The sequence below is a fragment of the Mus pahari genome, chromosome 17, assembly GCF_900095145.1.
Source record: "Mus pahari chromosome 17, PAHARI_EIJ_v1.1, whole genome shotgun sequence".
Classification (NCBI taxonomy): domain Eukaryota; kingdom Metazoa; phylum Chordata; class Mammalia; order Rodentia; family Muridae; genus Mus; species Mus pahari.
In genome coordinates, this window is record NC_034606.1 from 23,743,157 (window position 1) to 23,757,463 (window position 14,307).

The 14,307-nt window shown below is 47.7% G+C and overlaps 1 protein-coding gene and 1 non-coding gene across 5 annotated transcripts in view; one reads left to right on the forward strand and one right to left on the reverse strand.

Annotated features, from left to right (window-relative positions):
• Tbc1d31 (TBC1 domain family member 31) overlaps positions 1-9,885 on the forward strand; it is a 61,016-nt gene extending 51,131 nt beyond the window's left edge. For 2 of the 4 annotated variants that reach the window (XM_029531053.1, XM_029531055.1), the window contains 5 exons: positions 1,155-1,295; positions 2,113-2,307; positions 3,837-3,957; positions 7,881-7,976; positions 9,547-9,835. In XM_029531053.1, the coding sequence (XP_029386913.1) occupies positions 1,155-1,295; positions 2,113-2,307; positions 3,837-3,957; positions 7,881-7,976; positions 9,547-9,680 (687 nt within the window). In that variant the 3' untranslated portion in view covers positions 9,681-9,835. Of the gene's footprint in view, positions 1-1,154; positions 1,296-2,112; positions 2,308-3,836; positions 3,958-7,880; positions 7,977-9,546 lie in introns of all 4 variants that reach the window. The other 2 variants (XM_021216712.1, XM_029531054.1) reach the window with 1 other exon arrangement.
• Positions 9,886-14,072: 4,187 nt separating this feature from the next.
• Positions 14,073-14,145, reverse strand: Trnam-cau. Its single transcript has one exon. It is a non-coding gene; the product is annotated as a tRNA-Met (tRNA).
• Between the last annotated feature and the right edge of the window lie 162 nt (positions 14,146-14,307).

Genomic DNA, 14,307 nt, shown 5'->3' on the forward strand with positions numbered 1-14,307 from the left:
GTATAGGGAACAGGGAACTTTCGGGATAGCATTTGAAATGTAAATAAAACAATAATAAAAAAAATTTTTAAAAGAAAAAAAGAAATAAGTCCTGGGGCCTAATCAATGGCATGGTGGTTAAGAGCACCCACATAGTCTCACTGCCATCTGTAACCCCAACTCCAGGGCTGTTGAGAGCATGACTACCCTGCAGAGGACCAGAGTGTAGCCCCCAGCAGCTGTGCCAGCTATCAGGTGGCTCACAATTATCTGTAACTCCAATTCCAGGACATCTGAGGACACCTGCACTTCAAAAACTTGTGTGCACACGCACACACAATTTAAAATAGATCTTAAAAAGAAATAACTGCTGGGGCTCTGTGTAGTGGTGGAGCACTTGGTAGAACACCCAGACCCTGGGTTCAGCCCCAGCACTAAACTCAAGCACAACTGTGGGTGTCCTCAGCACCGGTCGGAGAGTCGGCTGGCACACAGTTTGTATTCTGCCTCTTTACCGTAGATTTATTTATCATCATGAAGGTTGTTTGCCTTCCCCGTGCCCTGGCTACCGTACCATTTCCTATCCCTGGCAACTACTGCTCTGTTGCCCTAGTCTGTGGGTTTGCCTATCCTGCACCACTATACATGCACCACCTATACAGCGGGTTCTGAGGTTGGCTTCTTTCACTTAGCACAATGTGCTATAGCATGACTTGGTGCTTTATTCATTTCCATAGCCAACTAATGAAATGCCGTGCGATCCGAGAACTTTGGGTCTCTTCAGCAAGGCAGCCTGCAGTGCCAGTGTCAGCTTCACTTTCTGATTGTGTGAAGTCTCCAGGACCACAGAGAGCGAGCGTGGAACCTCTTGGGTCTGCTCACTCAGACCTCCACTCCCACCTTGCACAGGCGTCCCGCTGAGGCTGCTGGCTTTCAAAGGCTGATGGCGGGCTTGTAGGCGGGGTAGGAATGGATGCCACACAACTTCTGTTACCTTCCAGGATTCAGGAGTTGATTCTGAGCATGTTTGCCGTTCTCTGGGTTTCTATGATAACTTTTCAGGGACCCTAAAGTTGGCAGCAAAGTCACCCCTGTTTCCTTTTTTACTTTGACAATGAGAAAGTTACAGTTGTCCTGGGGGCCTGAACAAAGCGAAGTCCCTCTGTGTTCAACAGGATCTGACTACAAGTCAAGAGACTATTGCAAAAGAAATTCGAGAAGATACAGACGCCCATAGGCGGAAAGTGGCTCTCGAAGAACACATGTTCCAGAAGCTGCTAGAAAACAGCCAGATGGGGAGCAGAAGGGCGCAGAGGGTGAGTCTGCTGAGCCCGGCTCACGTGGCATGCGTGAGCTTACACATGCCCTGAGCTTACACGCGTGCGCACACACACACACACACACACGCCATGAACTTCGAGCTGGACTTCTGAGAGCACACATTTGAAAGTGTTTGAGGTTGCAGTGATAGTTGAGGGTGCTGTGTATTGCTGAGGCCTTAAGGAAATATTTCCAGTTATTTTCTGCATCTCTTGTGAACTGCCCTTTCAGAAGTACCAGCTGAAAAGGATTGAGATGGGACAAGAGACATTCAGGAAGAACTTTCTCTGCTGTCCCTTTAACCTAATGTCAAGTGGCTGTGTCGCAGGCTGGCACTATTCTAAAAATTAGAACTGATGGGGGCACCGGTCTCTTAGCTGTCTCCTCCGAAATGCCATACTGTTTTGTTTCTCTTCCCAGGTCCTGTACATCTGAAAAGGCTTCTCTTTCTAAATGTTTCCTCGGGGTGTTAGAACCAGAAGCTGTTGAGTCTTACCTTTCTCTAACCTGGAAGTTCTCGATGAAGCAGAGTTACTTCAGGAGCTTAGTGTTGCTGTTTTGAAGAGAGGGTTTGGTGACCACCTAAGCTTGAACCGGCCTTGAACTTGCATTCTCTCCCCTGCCCCTCGCCACACACACATACCACAGTCAGCTCTCAAAGCTTTTAAAAAGTACCGGCTGGCCTAGTGGTGGGTTTGATTGGTTTATGGTGGGGCCAGGAAGTCAGTTTGTTTAAACACCCACCCAGGCTAAGTAGATTCTTGGATACAGCAGGTGGATGCCCACATCTTTCTGAAGTTTACTTTTTCTTAGGTAATGGAGGACAATTTGGCAAAGGCCGAGCAAGCCTGCCTGAATGCCGACTGGCAGATTCAGGCTTTACATAAGCAGAAGTGTGACGATCGACAGCGCAGCCAGGGCTACTACGAAGTTGCCACCCTCCTCCGCAAGAACAGACAGAAAGAGGTCGAAGTGTTAAATGCGATGATGGAGGAGGAGGCTAAGAAAGTAAGGGAAGCTTACAGACTTCTGGCTCGTGTGTTAAGCTAACCTCTTTCCATGCTGGCTGGGGACTGGACCCAGGGCTTTACAGACACCCTCCCACTGAGTTATGCCCCTAACCCATCAAATGATCAAAATATAATGGGTGCTATTCAAGAACATCGTCTAATCCTGACGCTACTTACAAATGATCCAATGTCTTATATTGGTATATACATTGCTATATTGTTGTCTCTGCTTCGTGCCTTTTGGGTTTGTTCTTGCTACCGTGATGCTATAATACTACTGTAATACTTAAAAACAGTAAGAGAATGTAAAGAGAAGACACTGTAGCCAGTAGGAAGCAGACCCAAAGTAGCTATAAGGAGGACAAGGTGACAGACTTTTGTTGGGGTCGTGGCTGTATTGACGCTTGCCTTCCCGCTCTGTACCCCGCTGCATGACCTTCATCCCTTGCCACTCGGTCACTCACTCAGTGGTGCTGGAGTCACAGCTGTGTATCTTCTGGCTGACCCAACCACGCTGGAGCCTTAGGAAAGTGACCTGGCAGGTCCAGGCTTTAGGTAGGGAACACTGGTGCCCTCATGGCCCTTTCCCAGGTTCACCTTCCTCTACCTCACCCCAGTGAGGGAACCTGTCTTGTAGCCCTTTTATTCAAGAACAGGAAAGAAGATTGAAGTATGGGGTCGTACCCAAAATACTGACACCATTAGCTATAAGAACACTGTGGGGGGAGCCCTCCCTTCAAGACAAGGATTGCTGGCAACACACTGTAAGCTTTGGTGAAATTGACTGGAGGTAAAATAACGGCTTGAGGGTGGACTGAGAGTCCTTGCGCGAGTGTCTCCTGCACAATCCATTGTGTCCAGCGTCCTGAGTTCTAACGCTGCCTCTACTGTCACGTGGTCTTGGGAAAGCAGGAGACTGCGCACTGATGAGTGGAGGGGACATGATTTCTGCTGTCCTCTGACCTCAGAGTTTGAGATTCTTTAAAGTTTGCATTTAACGAATTGGCATTTTAATCACAAAATGTGTCTGTGGGTTTCTGTGTAGCATTTCTGGATATTGTAGATTCACTACTTAGTCATCCTCTGAACTCATTTTAAGATGAACTTTCTCATTTTATAGGGGGAAAACTGGCAGTAGGAATCTCTAACCTTTTATGATTGATGTGTGTCCCAGAGCCAGGGGAGGAGGTCTCTGACTTCCCTAGACTCCATAACCAGGGCACAGCATTCACGTTAGACGGAAAGGCATTCCCATGGCTGGGAGGCCAGTGAGTCTGCTAAGTCCTGGAACCTGGGATGCAGTCGCTGCTTGCTGGGCAGAGTTGAGACTCAGCTTCCTGCTTCGTGTGCTAACAAGACCTGCCTCTGCCCTGGTTTCTCACGTGGCCACCCTGAGTCCACAGCAGCACCAGGGCCTGTGTGTTTCACCCTGTGCAGAGAGACACAGAGGCAGTGGGGGAGCTAGCTGCTCTACCCGAGTAGTCTGTTTGCAGTGTCTAATGGTCTTTTTGCCCCTCGTGTGTGCAGTGGAAGGAAGCCGAAGAGAAGGAATTCCATTTGCACTCAGAAAAGAACGCCTCTGCCCTTTCAGATGCCTCTCGAAGGTGGTTTTTAAGGCAGGAGACAAGTGCAGCTTTGGAACATGAAGGTGAGTGTCTACAGGGTCTGCGCTGTTACATGGTAATGTGCTGTTGCCATGATGAACTCGGCCGCTCTCTTCTGTTGCTTTCATTCAAATTGCACTTGGGGGGCAGTGAGAGGTACAGGGAACAAACAGTAGGCTGTAGATGTAGAACTGATGACTATAGAGTTCTTGTTAAGAAAACAGCCCTGAGCTGCGGACAGGGTTTAGCAATAGAGTGCTTGCCTCGCATACGAGAAGCCCAAGCTCAGTCCCAGCACGGATCTCACAGGCAATCAGCAAAGGAACCTCTAACGCCCCACTGGACTGTCTTATTCCAGAGGACTGTGGTCTTGGGTGCTCTCTTAATCTGGAATCTGCTTTGTTCCCTAAGAACTATTCTAATTTTATCAAGGATCTATGCTTTGCCAACAGCAGTGTGTTCAGCAGCACAGGACCTCGCAGGACTTAAGTTTTAGGAGAAGGCTTACAACCATTCAACTGAAAAGTCAAAATTGTGGTGAGCCGGTTGAGATGAGTCAGTGGGTAATGGCCCCTGGCAGCCTGTGTGGAAATCCCAGGACCCGTATGATGGAAGAGGGACTCCCTCCCCCAATCATCTTCCCACCTCCATATGTGCAGTGTGGCACACATGTACGTACACATGCACAAAATAAATACGACAGACAAACAAGTACAATTTTAGATGGAAATTATAATTCAACATTCTAACGCAGCATACAGGTCTGGGGAAGTTTTCTTTACTGCATTTTGTACTGCCAGTCTCTTTATAGCATATGATTATTACCTCTTAACAACAGCTTCCCGGTACGTATTTCCCTCCGGGTATAGTCAGAGTGTGTGTTGTGGCTTGCTGTGGTAATCTGTACTAGTAATGCAAGTACTCAGGAAGCTGAGGCTGCCATGAGGTTCAGGTTGATCGGAGCTGCATAGTGAGATGTGAGGGGAGAGAGGACTGCGTCCACACAGAGACATCTTCTGCTAGATATAGGACGTCCTGTGCTTCAGCGTAGTTGACCTTGAAAACATTCTGTCTGGTTGTGGAAGCCAAACAGGAAGGGCTGCATGCGCACTGAAGCCCATCCACGTGAAGTTGTCAGGGCTGGCGCATGTGTACGGAGAACAGTAGATGGATGATCGCCAGAAAGTGCTGGGGAAATGACTACTAAATGTCCCAAAATGAGTGATGATGACTGTAATAACTTTTGACGTATCGATAACATTAAATTACTCACTTTCAAAAGATGAACTGGCCAAGTGTGGTGGCACATTCCTATAATCCTAGTACTTGGGAGATAGAGGCAAGAGTGTCAGAAGTTCAAGGCCAGCTTGCATACCTGAGAGTCTATCTCAAATAAAAAGAAGGATATGATACATAGAGTATATATTAATAGAACAGTTCCTCAGAGATTAAAGACAGAAGACAGTGGGAGCCAACAAGATGGTGCCGCCGGTAAAAGTTGTCCATACATGCCTGACGACCTGCGTATAATCCTCAGAAATCACAATGGAAGGAGAAGCAGCCCCTGAAAACCACGCTGACGCGCGCTCGCTCTGCATGTGTGCACACTCTCCCACCACAGAGTAAGAGCGAATGATACAGTAACATTGGGAAACACGGTTATCAGATGGAGCCGCTGGACCAGGTTTCAAAATGCTACGTGTTGAAGGAAGAACAGGGAGGGCTTAGAAGAAAGAGATGACACTTGGGACAGATGACCATGATGGAGTGCAGGGGACCAAGAGCAGGGCAGGACCCTGGCCTGAGTTCCTGGGGGTGAGCACAGCCGCTGAGATGTATGCCTTTGGTTTCTCTAAGTCCAGTTCCTTCTTTATAAAGTGAGACGATTCTGGGCTGGGAGCTTGAGTATTGTTACATTTATCACACAGTTTTCTAACCTCTGTTGTTTCTAGGCCTATTTGGGAAACATGTGTATACACATTTACTAAGAATGTTTTCTCTAAGACGTTTTGTGGATTTATCAGCCATCGTTCCTCATAGAATTGGACGAGCATAACTCAGCAGTGGTGTAAAGCTGCCTGCCCTGTTGTGTTAGTAAGGTAGCTGCAGCAGGGCATGCAAGTCCATGGGTGGCTGTAAATGCCGTGGGCCAAGAGAACATGTGGCCGGCATCGGGCGTCCCAGCCCCGGGACAGTGCATTGGGGCCTGGCTCAGATGTATGGGGGAGGAAGACAGCCACAGACAATAGGGTCTCTTGTGCTAGGCCAAGGAGTGGGGCCCCAGACTGTTAGCAGGCTATTTAACCAGCTGCATGACACAGCCTAGGGAGGCACTAGGACAGGTTCTCCTCCTGCACTGAGCTCCCGAGTCAGGGAAGCAAGGCCAGTGCTCCGGAGTCAGGGAAGCAAGGGAGCTGGTGTGCACGGTTGGTTCCTTTTGCATTTCATGGTATATGTGATATGAACTCATTAAATAAGTATTAGTTTTTAAAAATAAGCAGTCAGGAGTAGGGGAATGGCTCAAGTATTCTCTGAGCCACCATGAAGACTGGAATTCCCTACCATCCTGGTAAATGTCAGGAAGGCATGGAAGACTGCTTGTAATCCCAGCTTTCCAGAGACAGAGACACAGGAGCCCTGGAGCAAGCTGGGCTAGCTGAATTCGGCAATGTCTGGGTCGTAGTCTGAGCCTCAGTATAGAAAGTAGGCAGCAGATACCTGAGATCGGTGTCTGTCCCCGTGCACATGGACATGCGTGCCTGCACATCCACACACCCATGTGTGCCCACCCATAAAAAAGTGAGTCACCTCTGAAGCCTTAAAGAACATGCTTTGAGGGAAGAAAAGAGGCACTTTCTCTTCTTCTTTACATGTTCAGATGTGTGACAGAAGAGCATCTTTAAGTAAATTGCAGGTTGTTTTAAATCCACACATGCAGAACTGCATTGGTAGTGACGCTCTGACACAGTGGGTGCAGTAACTGATTGAGCGAAGCAGGGCTGAAGCAGTGGCCAGCCTAGCTTCACAGACAAGCCTGCTCAGCCAGGGCTTGAGATACTGTGGTAGGCAGGCCAGGGCTTGGCTGAGCAGGAGAACATCAGTGAACAGCTTCTGGGGGTGACAGATTCAACAGCATAGTGGAGACAGGGGCAGGCAGATCTCAGCTCTGGAAGGGTGGGTAAGAAGAGCCAGGGCCTGGCTTGTGGCTTATCTGCTGCATGGCAGTGGTGTCATCCCCTACACTGGGACATTTGGAGGTTGGCCAGCTTGTCACATGGCTCCATTCCCTCCCTATGTCGAGCTTTTTGATGATGGAGATGGCAATGATGCAGGTGAGGCAGATTCCAAAAGGCCTTGGAGCAGTGGGGGTCAGGGCTGGGGGAAACAGCTGAAGATGAGCACCGCTTTACTGATGCTTATGTCCATATGTTTCACTTTGTTCTGGGTGCTTGGCTACAGCAGGGTTCTCTCCATCCACTACATTGTCCCTCAGATTGAGTCTAGTAGTCGAGTTTGGCAGCAAGTGTCCTGCCCTGCTAAGCTTCTCATGAGCCCTGTGTGGTTTTCATGGTGAGGGGTGTACTTAATGAGCAGAAGGGCGCTTTTGGTATTTGGGATCAGCCCCTAACATCTTCTCTTGTAGGGAAAGGAATCTGGAACCTTGTGTGTGCTGGGCAAATGCTCTCCCACTAAGCAATGCTCCTGGCCCCTGGTGTCTATGTCTTAGCTATTTGATGGCCTTTTGTTTTAGCTGAAGATGTTCTTAAAAAGCCATTAGCAGAATTTCTGTGCAGCTCTTGATCCCTGACACTGTATTTCCTCTGTGCTGAATGGCAGCTGTGTTCTTCCCAGAACAAGAACGTGATGGTAACCATCCATGCAAGTAGGAGTTACCAAACATTGTCTGTCATAATAGAGGGTTTCCGCTCACTCTCACACATCCTTTCTCTCTCCTTTTTATGAGCAGAAATGCCTTGGTTGCAAAGGCAATACATGGACTCAGCCTATCTGCCTCAAACCTCACGATTAAATGATGTTTCTGATGTGGACCCCTCACCACACAGTAAGTTGATAAATAAAGAAGCCGAGTAGAGACTAGCAGGGGAGGTAGAGCAAGCACATGGGCTTTCCCAGGGCACTGGCAGTAGGGACTCTAGAATGGGGCAGTGGGAGCCTTGTAGCTCTGCTGGGGAAGATAGGATGAGGAGCAGCCTCACATACAAGCCATGTGACTCCATTTCTTTGGCCCCCAGATAGCAGGCTTAGACACTGACTAGAATAGTAACGTGGTTCCAGCATGCCCCACCCTTACCCACCTGAGAAAGGTCAGCAGGTTGACTGGTGGCTGTGAGGGGCTGGCTAGGTGACCCGTGATCAAGAGGTCACTTGACTTGTGCCCAGGGCAGGGAGGGCAGGGCTGAGATGGTGAGTTGGCCCTTGAGGAACTAATCATATCTCAGCAGAGTTGGTAAGTCAGAAAAGGAGCTGGTGGGTGACTAGATGCAGGCCTGTAATCCCAGTCACTAGGCACACTGAGAAGACAGGTCAAGACCAGGCCAGCCTGAGAGCCTAGTGATGCTCAGGATGAAGGGGCTGGTGATGAGGCTCAGTGTGGGGCCAGGGTTATCACAAAAAAAAAAAAAAAAAAAAAAAAAAACAACCCACCATATATATGTATGTACATATATACATATACATACATACATAATTTCTAAAATCTAATAAGGAGAGGACAAGAAAACTATTAGACTTTTAACTGGCTTTCCAGTAAAGCTATTGTCTAGATAAGGCGAAATTTGACTTTTTAAGAGGTCTTTGAGCTCTCTTAGAAGAACAGCCTTTTATACAAGATCCCCAGAAGCAAGCTTTATGAGAACTGTGACTAATGGCAAATGATGAAATTCCACTATCGTGTGAAGTATCTTTGCTGAGTCCTGTTGTGTGCATCTGTAAATTCTGTGCCAGAAGAGTAATGAAACCTTGTCCTTTCTTCAGACTTAGATATTTCTTTTGATAGACAAGATTCACTGTCTTACTCAAGCAGCTGGAGCGGCCCTGCGCCTCCAGCCTGCACTGGAGACCCGAAACCCCCCCCCCCACACACACACACACCTGGAGCTGTGCACAACCAGATAATCTGCACTTCAGAGGGGTAGGGAGGAACCAGAGTTATTTGGCAGCAAATGAAAGCTGAACGGCTGCCTGCTATGGGGGACGAAACCCATTTTTCAGAAGCTGAAGCCATTTAAATGTGTAGGGGCCCTCCCTCCATCCCACAGCATGGGGCAGTGTAAACTACAGCCGCCTGCTACTTTAGTGCTGACCTGGCCTCCCCCGCCCTACAACAGTCCTGTTTTTGGGGCATGGTTGTGGAGTGTAGCTCCTGACCTGGAGTCTGTCTGTCCTCCTTTCCGTTGAGTAGCGTGGTAGGATGTGTGCAGCCCTGAAGAGCTCAAAAGCCCCTTTGGCTGGGGATGAAACCACAGAGGACCGGGTAATGTGGTTGGCGTTTTGTTCAAGAAATTTGTTTTTTAATTTGTTGGTTTTGTTATTGATTATTCTAACAATTGCACTGAAGATAAATATTAGTACATCAGAAAACTCAGCTGCTAATTATAAATTTTATTTTCCAGGTTTTTCAAGAAATAATCCAACAGAGTGGAACCACATGGAACACGACCTTCTCAAGAGTGTGCGAAATCTTCGCAGGAGACTCACAGCCCGGGCTCGGAGCAGCTGTCAGCACCCTCATCTTTTGGTGACATAAAAGACATTTCACCATTAAATAATCAGAGGTCCCTTTTTTAAATCAATGACACTGATTTTTTTCAGTTTTTTATTCTAATTTTTTATAAAGATCAGCCTTTTGTATAGAGAAATATGTCTATAAAATTATGTTTTCTATTGAATTATAATGCTTTGGCTTGTGAAGGGCTTCTGGAATCTTTCACAATAAAGATTTTTGGAAACTATCAAAGCTGAACTGTCTTCTTTGCTTACAAGGGCCAGCACAGACTTCTGCTGATGAGATGAGGTTTATTTTAAAGATAAATGGAGATAAACAAGAGGACTCAAGTCTAGGAGACTGCAGAGTGAGTACAGGGGCAGGCCCAAGCCTGATGACCTGGGTTCCCAGGCTAGCCCACAGGCCAGAAGGAAAGAACCAATCTGTCCACTGACGTGCCCATCATAAGCAAGTACACGTGTGATGTCAAACTGCAGTAGTGCGATTGCCTGAAGGGCAGGCTTGTGCTCTATACTTCAGAACTGTTGGGCCTCTTGCTGTGACCCCACCCACCCCAGCACTGGCTCCAGCTCAGCTTCTCCGGTGTCTCCTGCCCTCTACTGACAGTAGCCAGGAGTGACTGCCTCTCCCCTGCTGCCTGGCCCCCCTTTCATCCCTGAGGGGCCTGTGAAGATTCAGCATGTATCTGAAGTTCCTAGCCCAGTGCTTGGTATATAATAGATGTGTGGTACTTTGCAGTAATTCTGTTTTCTGGGGTCACTCAGAAGAATCTTGCGGTAAACCAAATACATCTGGAAAATGCTCTCCATTATCCACAAATCATCATCATAATAAGATCCCACCTGTCTTTGTGCAAACATTGGTTTCTCAGAAGTACTACCTCAGCCTGGACCTTTCCAGCCATTACAATAGAGGCCTTTGATGGTGTTTTGCCACAGAAATGGAGGACATAGACCGTAGAAGGCGGTGAGTCCTTTAGGAAAGAAGCCTGCAGACCTAAAAGCACTCAAGCTCTAAAATGCTGTGGTGCCACCTGCCACAATCAGCTGTGTATGGCAAACGTCATCTCTTAAGTCCTTTAAAAGAAAAGGATGTGTCTGTGTGTATGTGTGCGCCTCTGTGAGTTTGTGTGCACTACATACATGCAGGAGCCCAGAGAGGTGAGAAAACTGTGTCACGTCCCATGGAACAAGAATTAACAAGTGGTTGTGGGCCGTCACGTGAGTGCTGCAAACCAAATCCAGGTCCTCTGCAAAAGTGCTCATAAGTGCTGGATCCTCTTTCCATCCCTTTTGGGGCCTTTCTGGCTGGAATTCAGACCCACTCTAATTACCTCTGTGTGTGTATGCGCGCAAGCACTCTTGAGTGAGTGTAAACGTGTGGCTTTGGACATGAACTTACAATACCTCATTTCTTTAAAGTTTCCATCCTTGTAGCAAAAGGCATTTAAGAGCAGTCTTGCCACCAAATGGGGGGGGGGGGGGTGTCATGAAACTTTGGCAACATGAAGAGGTTTCTGAACACACCACGAGCAAAACTTAGTTCAATATCAAACACAGAGTGATTCTGTCGCTTCCCAAGGTTGCATCACCCAGCACCACCACAGCCTCTGTTCTGAACACACATGCGCACTGGGCGGATTCCAGATCTCAGCTAGCAGGTACACTTTATCACTCACCAGCCTTGGTTTGTCTGTGCATAAGTGTTTCCCATGGTCCCCTGATGTGGTCACCCCATTATGTCACTCCATGAAACCCCAATATCCACTGATGAGAACCTCTCTGCTCTGATTCAAGATCATTGTATGTTATAAACCCCAGGGTTTTTGCTGTACATACTGAGCTTTTGGGTTTTGTTTTTTGTTTTTTGGTTTTTTTTTTTTGTTGTTTTTTTTTTGTTTTTTTGGTTTTTTGAGACACAGTTTCTCTGTGTAGCCCTGGCTGTTCTGGAACTCACTCCGTAGACCAGGCTGGCCTCGAACTCAGAAATCTGCCTGCCTCTGCCTCCTGAGCACTGGATTACAGGAGTGAGCCACCATGAGCTTTTGGTTCTTAGAAATTATTAGAAAAATAATGAGTTAATTACAGAAACAAACATTTAATGTATCCCTACCATCATTCCTCAGCTCATAAGTATCGAATTAGGGCATTTTTAGATTGTATCGTAGTTAAAATGTTCGGGTTTTAAAATTGTTAAGGTGCAGATACCGCTCCATAGTAGACGGCCTGGGATCTAGCTAGCAGTGCTAACATTACTGTTTGGGTTTCCAAAAAGTCACTAAGCAAATTTGGGCTGAAGATCAGGTCGGATTTTCCAACAGTTTCTGCAATGGCCCAGAATGTACATCTTTATGCAAAGCAGTGTTCTTAACGTTGGTAATTATAAAATCCAAGTATCATCAGTTTTGTGAGGTGGGTTGTTTGTGTGCCTGCTCTCTTGAGACATAGGCTCATAGCCCAGGCTTGCCTTAAACTTGCTGTGAGGCTGAGAATAACTGTGAACTAACCTCCCTGCCCCCACCTGCCAAGTGCTAGGAGAACGGAGGACGGGCAGGCACTATCATACCCAACACATTACCCATCAGCTCTGAAGAAGGGTGAAGACACTCTGCGTGTGACAGTATCCAATACTCAGCCAAGATTTAGCTCATTGTGTAAAATTAAGTAAGCTCTTAAATCTTAGGAGTGTGCCGACTTGCTTTTATCTTTAATAAATGGTTAAATTATATGTATAGCCAGAATTGGTGTTAACGACTGGCTTTAAAATATTCCCCCCTCAGACTCCCCAAGCTGACAAGCCTCAGACCCGCTGTGTGGTGGTGGCCATTCACAGCACTCTTACGATAAGCAGCACATGATCTTTCAGATTCCCCAATCACAGTCAAGTTATTTTTCAACTTAAAAATAAGATAAATTCGCGGTTTCTTCTCAATAAATTTTATTTGTATATTTATTTATATACTTATAAATCCAGGTTCTTGTAAATTTTCTCAGGCCAAAAAGGGAGGGGTTGTGGGTGGAAAAAAATCTTAGGAATCCTTGGTGTGAATAAAGGTCTTCAAAGCTTAGGAAGCCAGGAACAGAAACGTAGATTTAAGACATGACCCCACACATACCTCCCAAGTCCAGGCTTGGAGTCCAAAAGACAGACTCCAGTAAGATACCCAAAGGCGAAATAGCGAAATAGTCCGCAAAGCTGAGGATGTCCGTGGTGGCTCTGCTGGCAGACAATAAGAAATGCCACACCTACGACTGCAGTCTGTAGTAACAGGGATCCAATGGGCTTTTCAATTCCCAGGTCAGCGGTGGACAGTAAGGTTCAGTCTGGCAGTCAGTCAGGGCTCCTTGGATGTTGATTCCTCTCTAAGAAGGAAGGAGACAGGCAGACTACTAAAACAGTGGCTACGCCTTTAATCCTAACGCTCGGGACGTAGAGGCAGGAGGATCTCTGTGAGTTAGAGGCCAGCCTGGTCTACAGAGAGAGTTCCAGGACAGCCAGAGCTACACAGAGAAATCCTGTCTCAAAAATCAAAACAACAAAACGTTGTGTGTAAAAGGAAAGACTCCAGACCCAATGGCCCAAAGTCCAACTTGAGCCACACAGTTGACCTGAAGCCCTGTTTCCATTTACGGTAATTCCTATATTCCAGATCCCAAACCTCATGGTTGAAGGGAAGGCAGGATCCCCTTAAGGAAGGACCTTGTGGTAGAGCCACGTGTTCACTTGCTAAGTGTTCTGTAAGCCTTCTCCAAGGAAACTTGAACGATGTGTACGAAGGAAAAGAAAAGCCAGGCGCGATGGGTATTACTAGACGAAGAACTGACATTACTGCGTACTACCACCCAAAATGGGGCTGGTGGTGATCCAGAGAGTTTTCAGGAAGTTTGGATTCCAGGGAGCTGAGAGGGACACCTGTGCCTATCTTCCGAGCCCCCGAATCAGCCATTGACACACCCCAGAAAATGACTGACCCTCCACTGCCCCCAAGACGCTCTGAAGAAGGGCTGTAACCGATGAGGGTAGCAGCTGGGAAGGTGGGGGTGCGCGATAGCCGACACACCCCCACAGGACTTGCTATCTGACCTGTGATCGCACCGCTGCTGCCTGCAGGAGTGGCCGAGCCCCCTAGTGACCTCGCGCGCCTGGGCGGGTCCCCACCGCCTCCCTCCCGGCTCCACGCCCCTTGCACCACATTGTTTTCTGAACCTAGCAGAAATGGACCGCCTCCCTCCCCCGGGGCGGTCCGCGACCCCAGAGATCAACGGTTTGTTTTCAAGGTCCGGATCCGCTTAGAACACAGCAGCCATTCCACGCCTCGCCTACGCAAGACAATCTGCGTCGCGAGCGCTTCCACGAGAAAGAGTAAAATCCGCTTCTGGCAAGAAATTAGACCCGGAACGGACAAAAGTATTGTGCCCCGTGTGAGGATCGAACTCACGACCTTCAGATTATGAGACTGACGCGCTACCTACTGCGCTAACGAGGCACCTACAAACGGTTTCCGGCCTGAATCCCAAGACTCTCGTAGGTAGCCCAGTGCGCATGCTCAGAGGCTTGAGTTTAGTTAGCATTTGCAGAATTCAAGTTTCTGGCTCTTCTGGAATCAACCGATCTGCACTGCACTCGCCCTGTCTTTATTCTCCTGTCT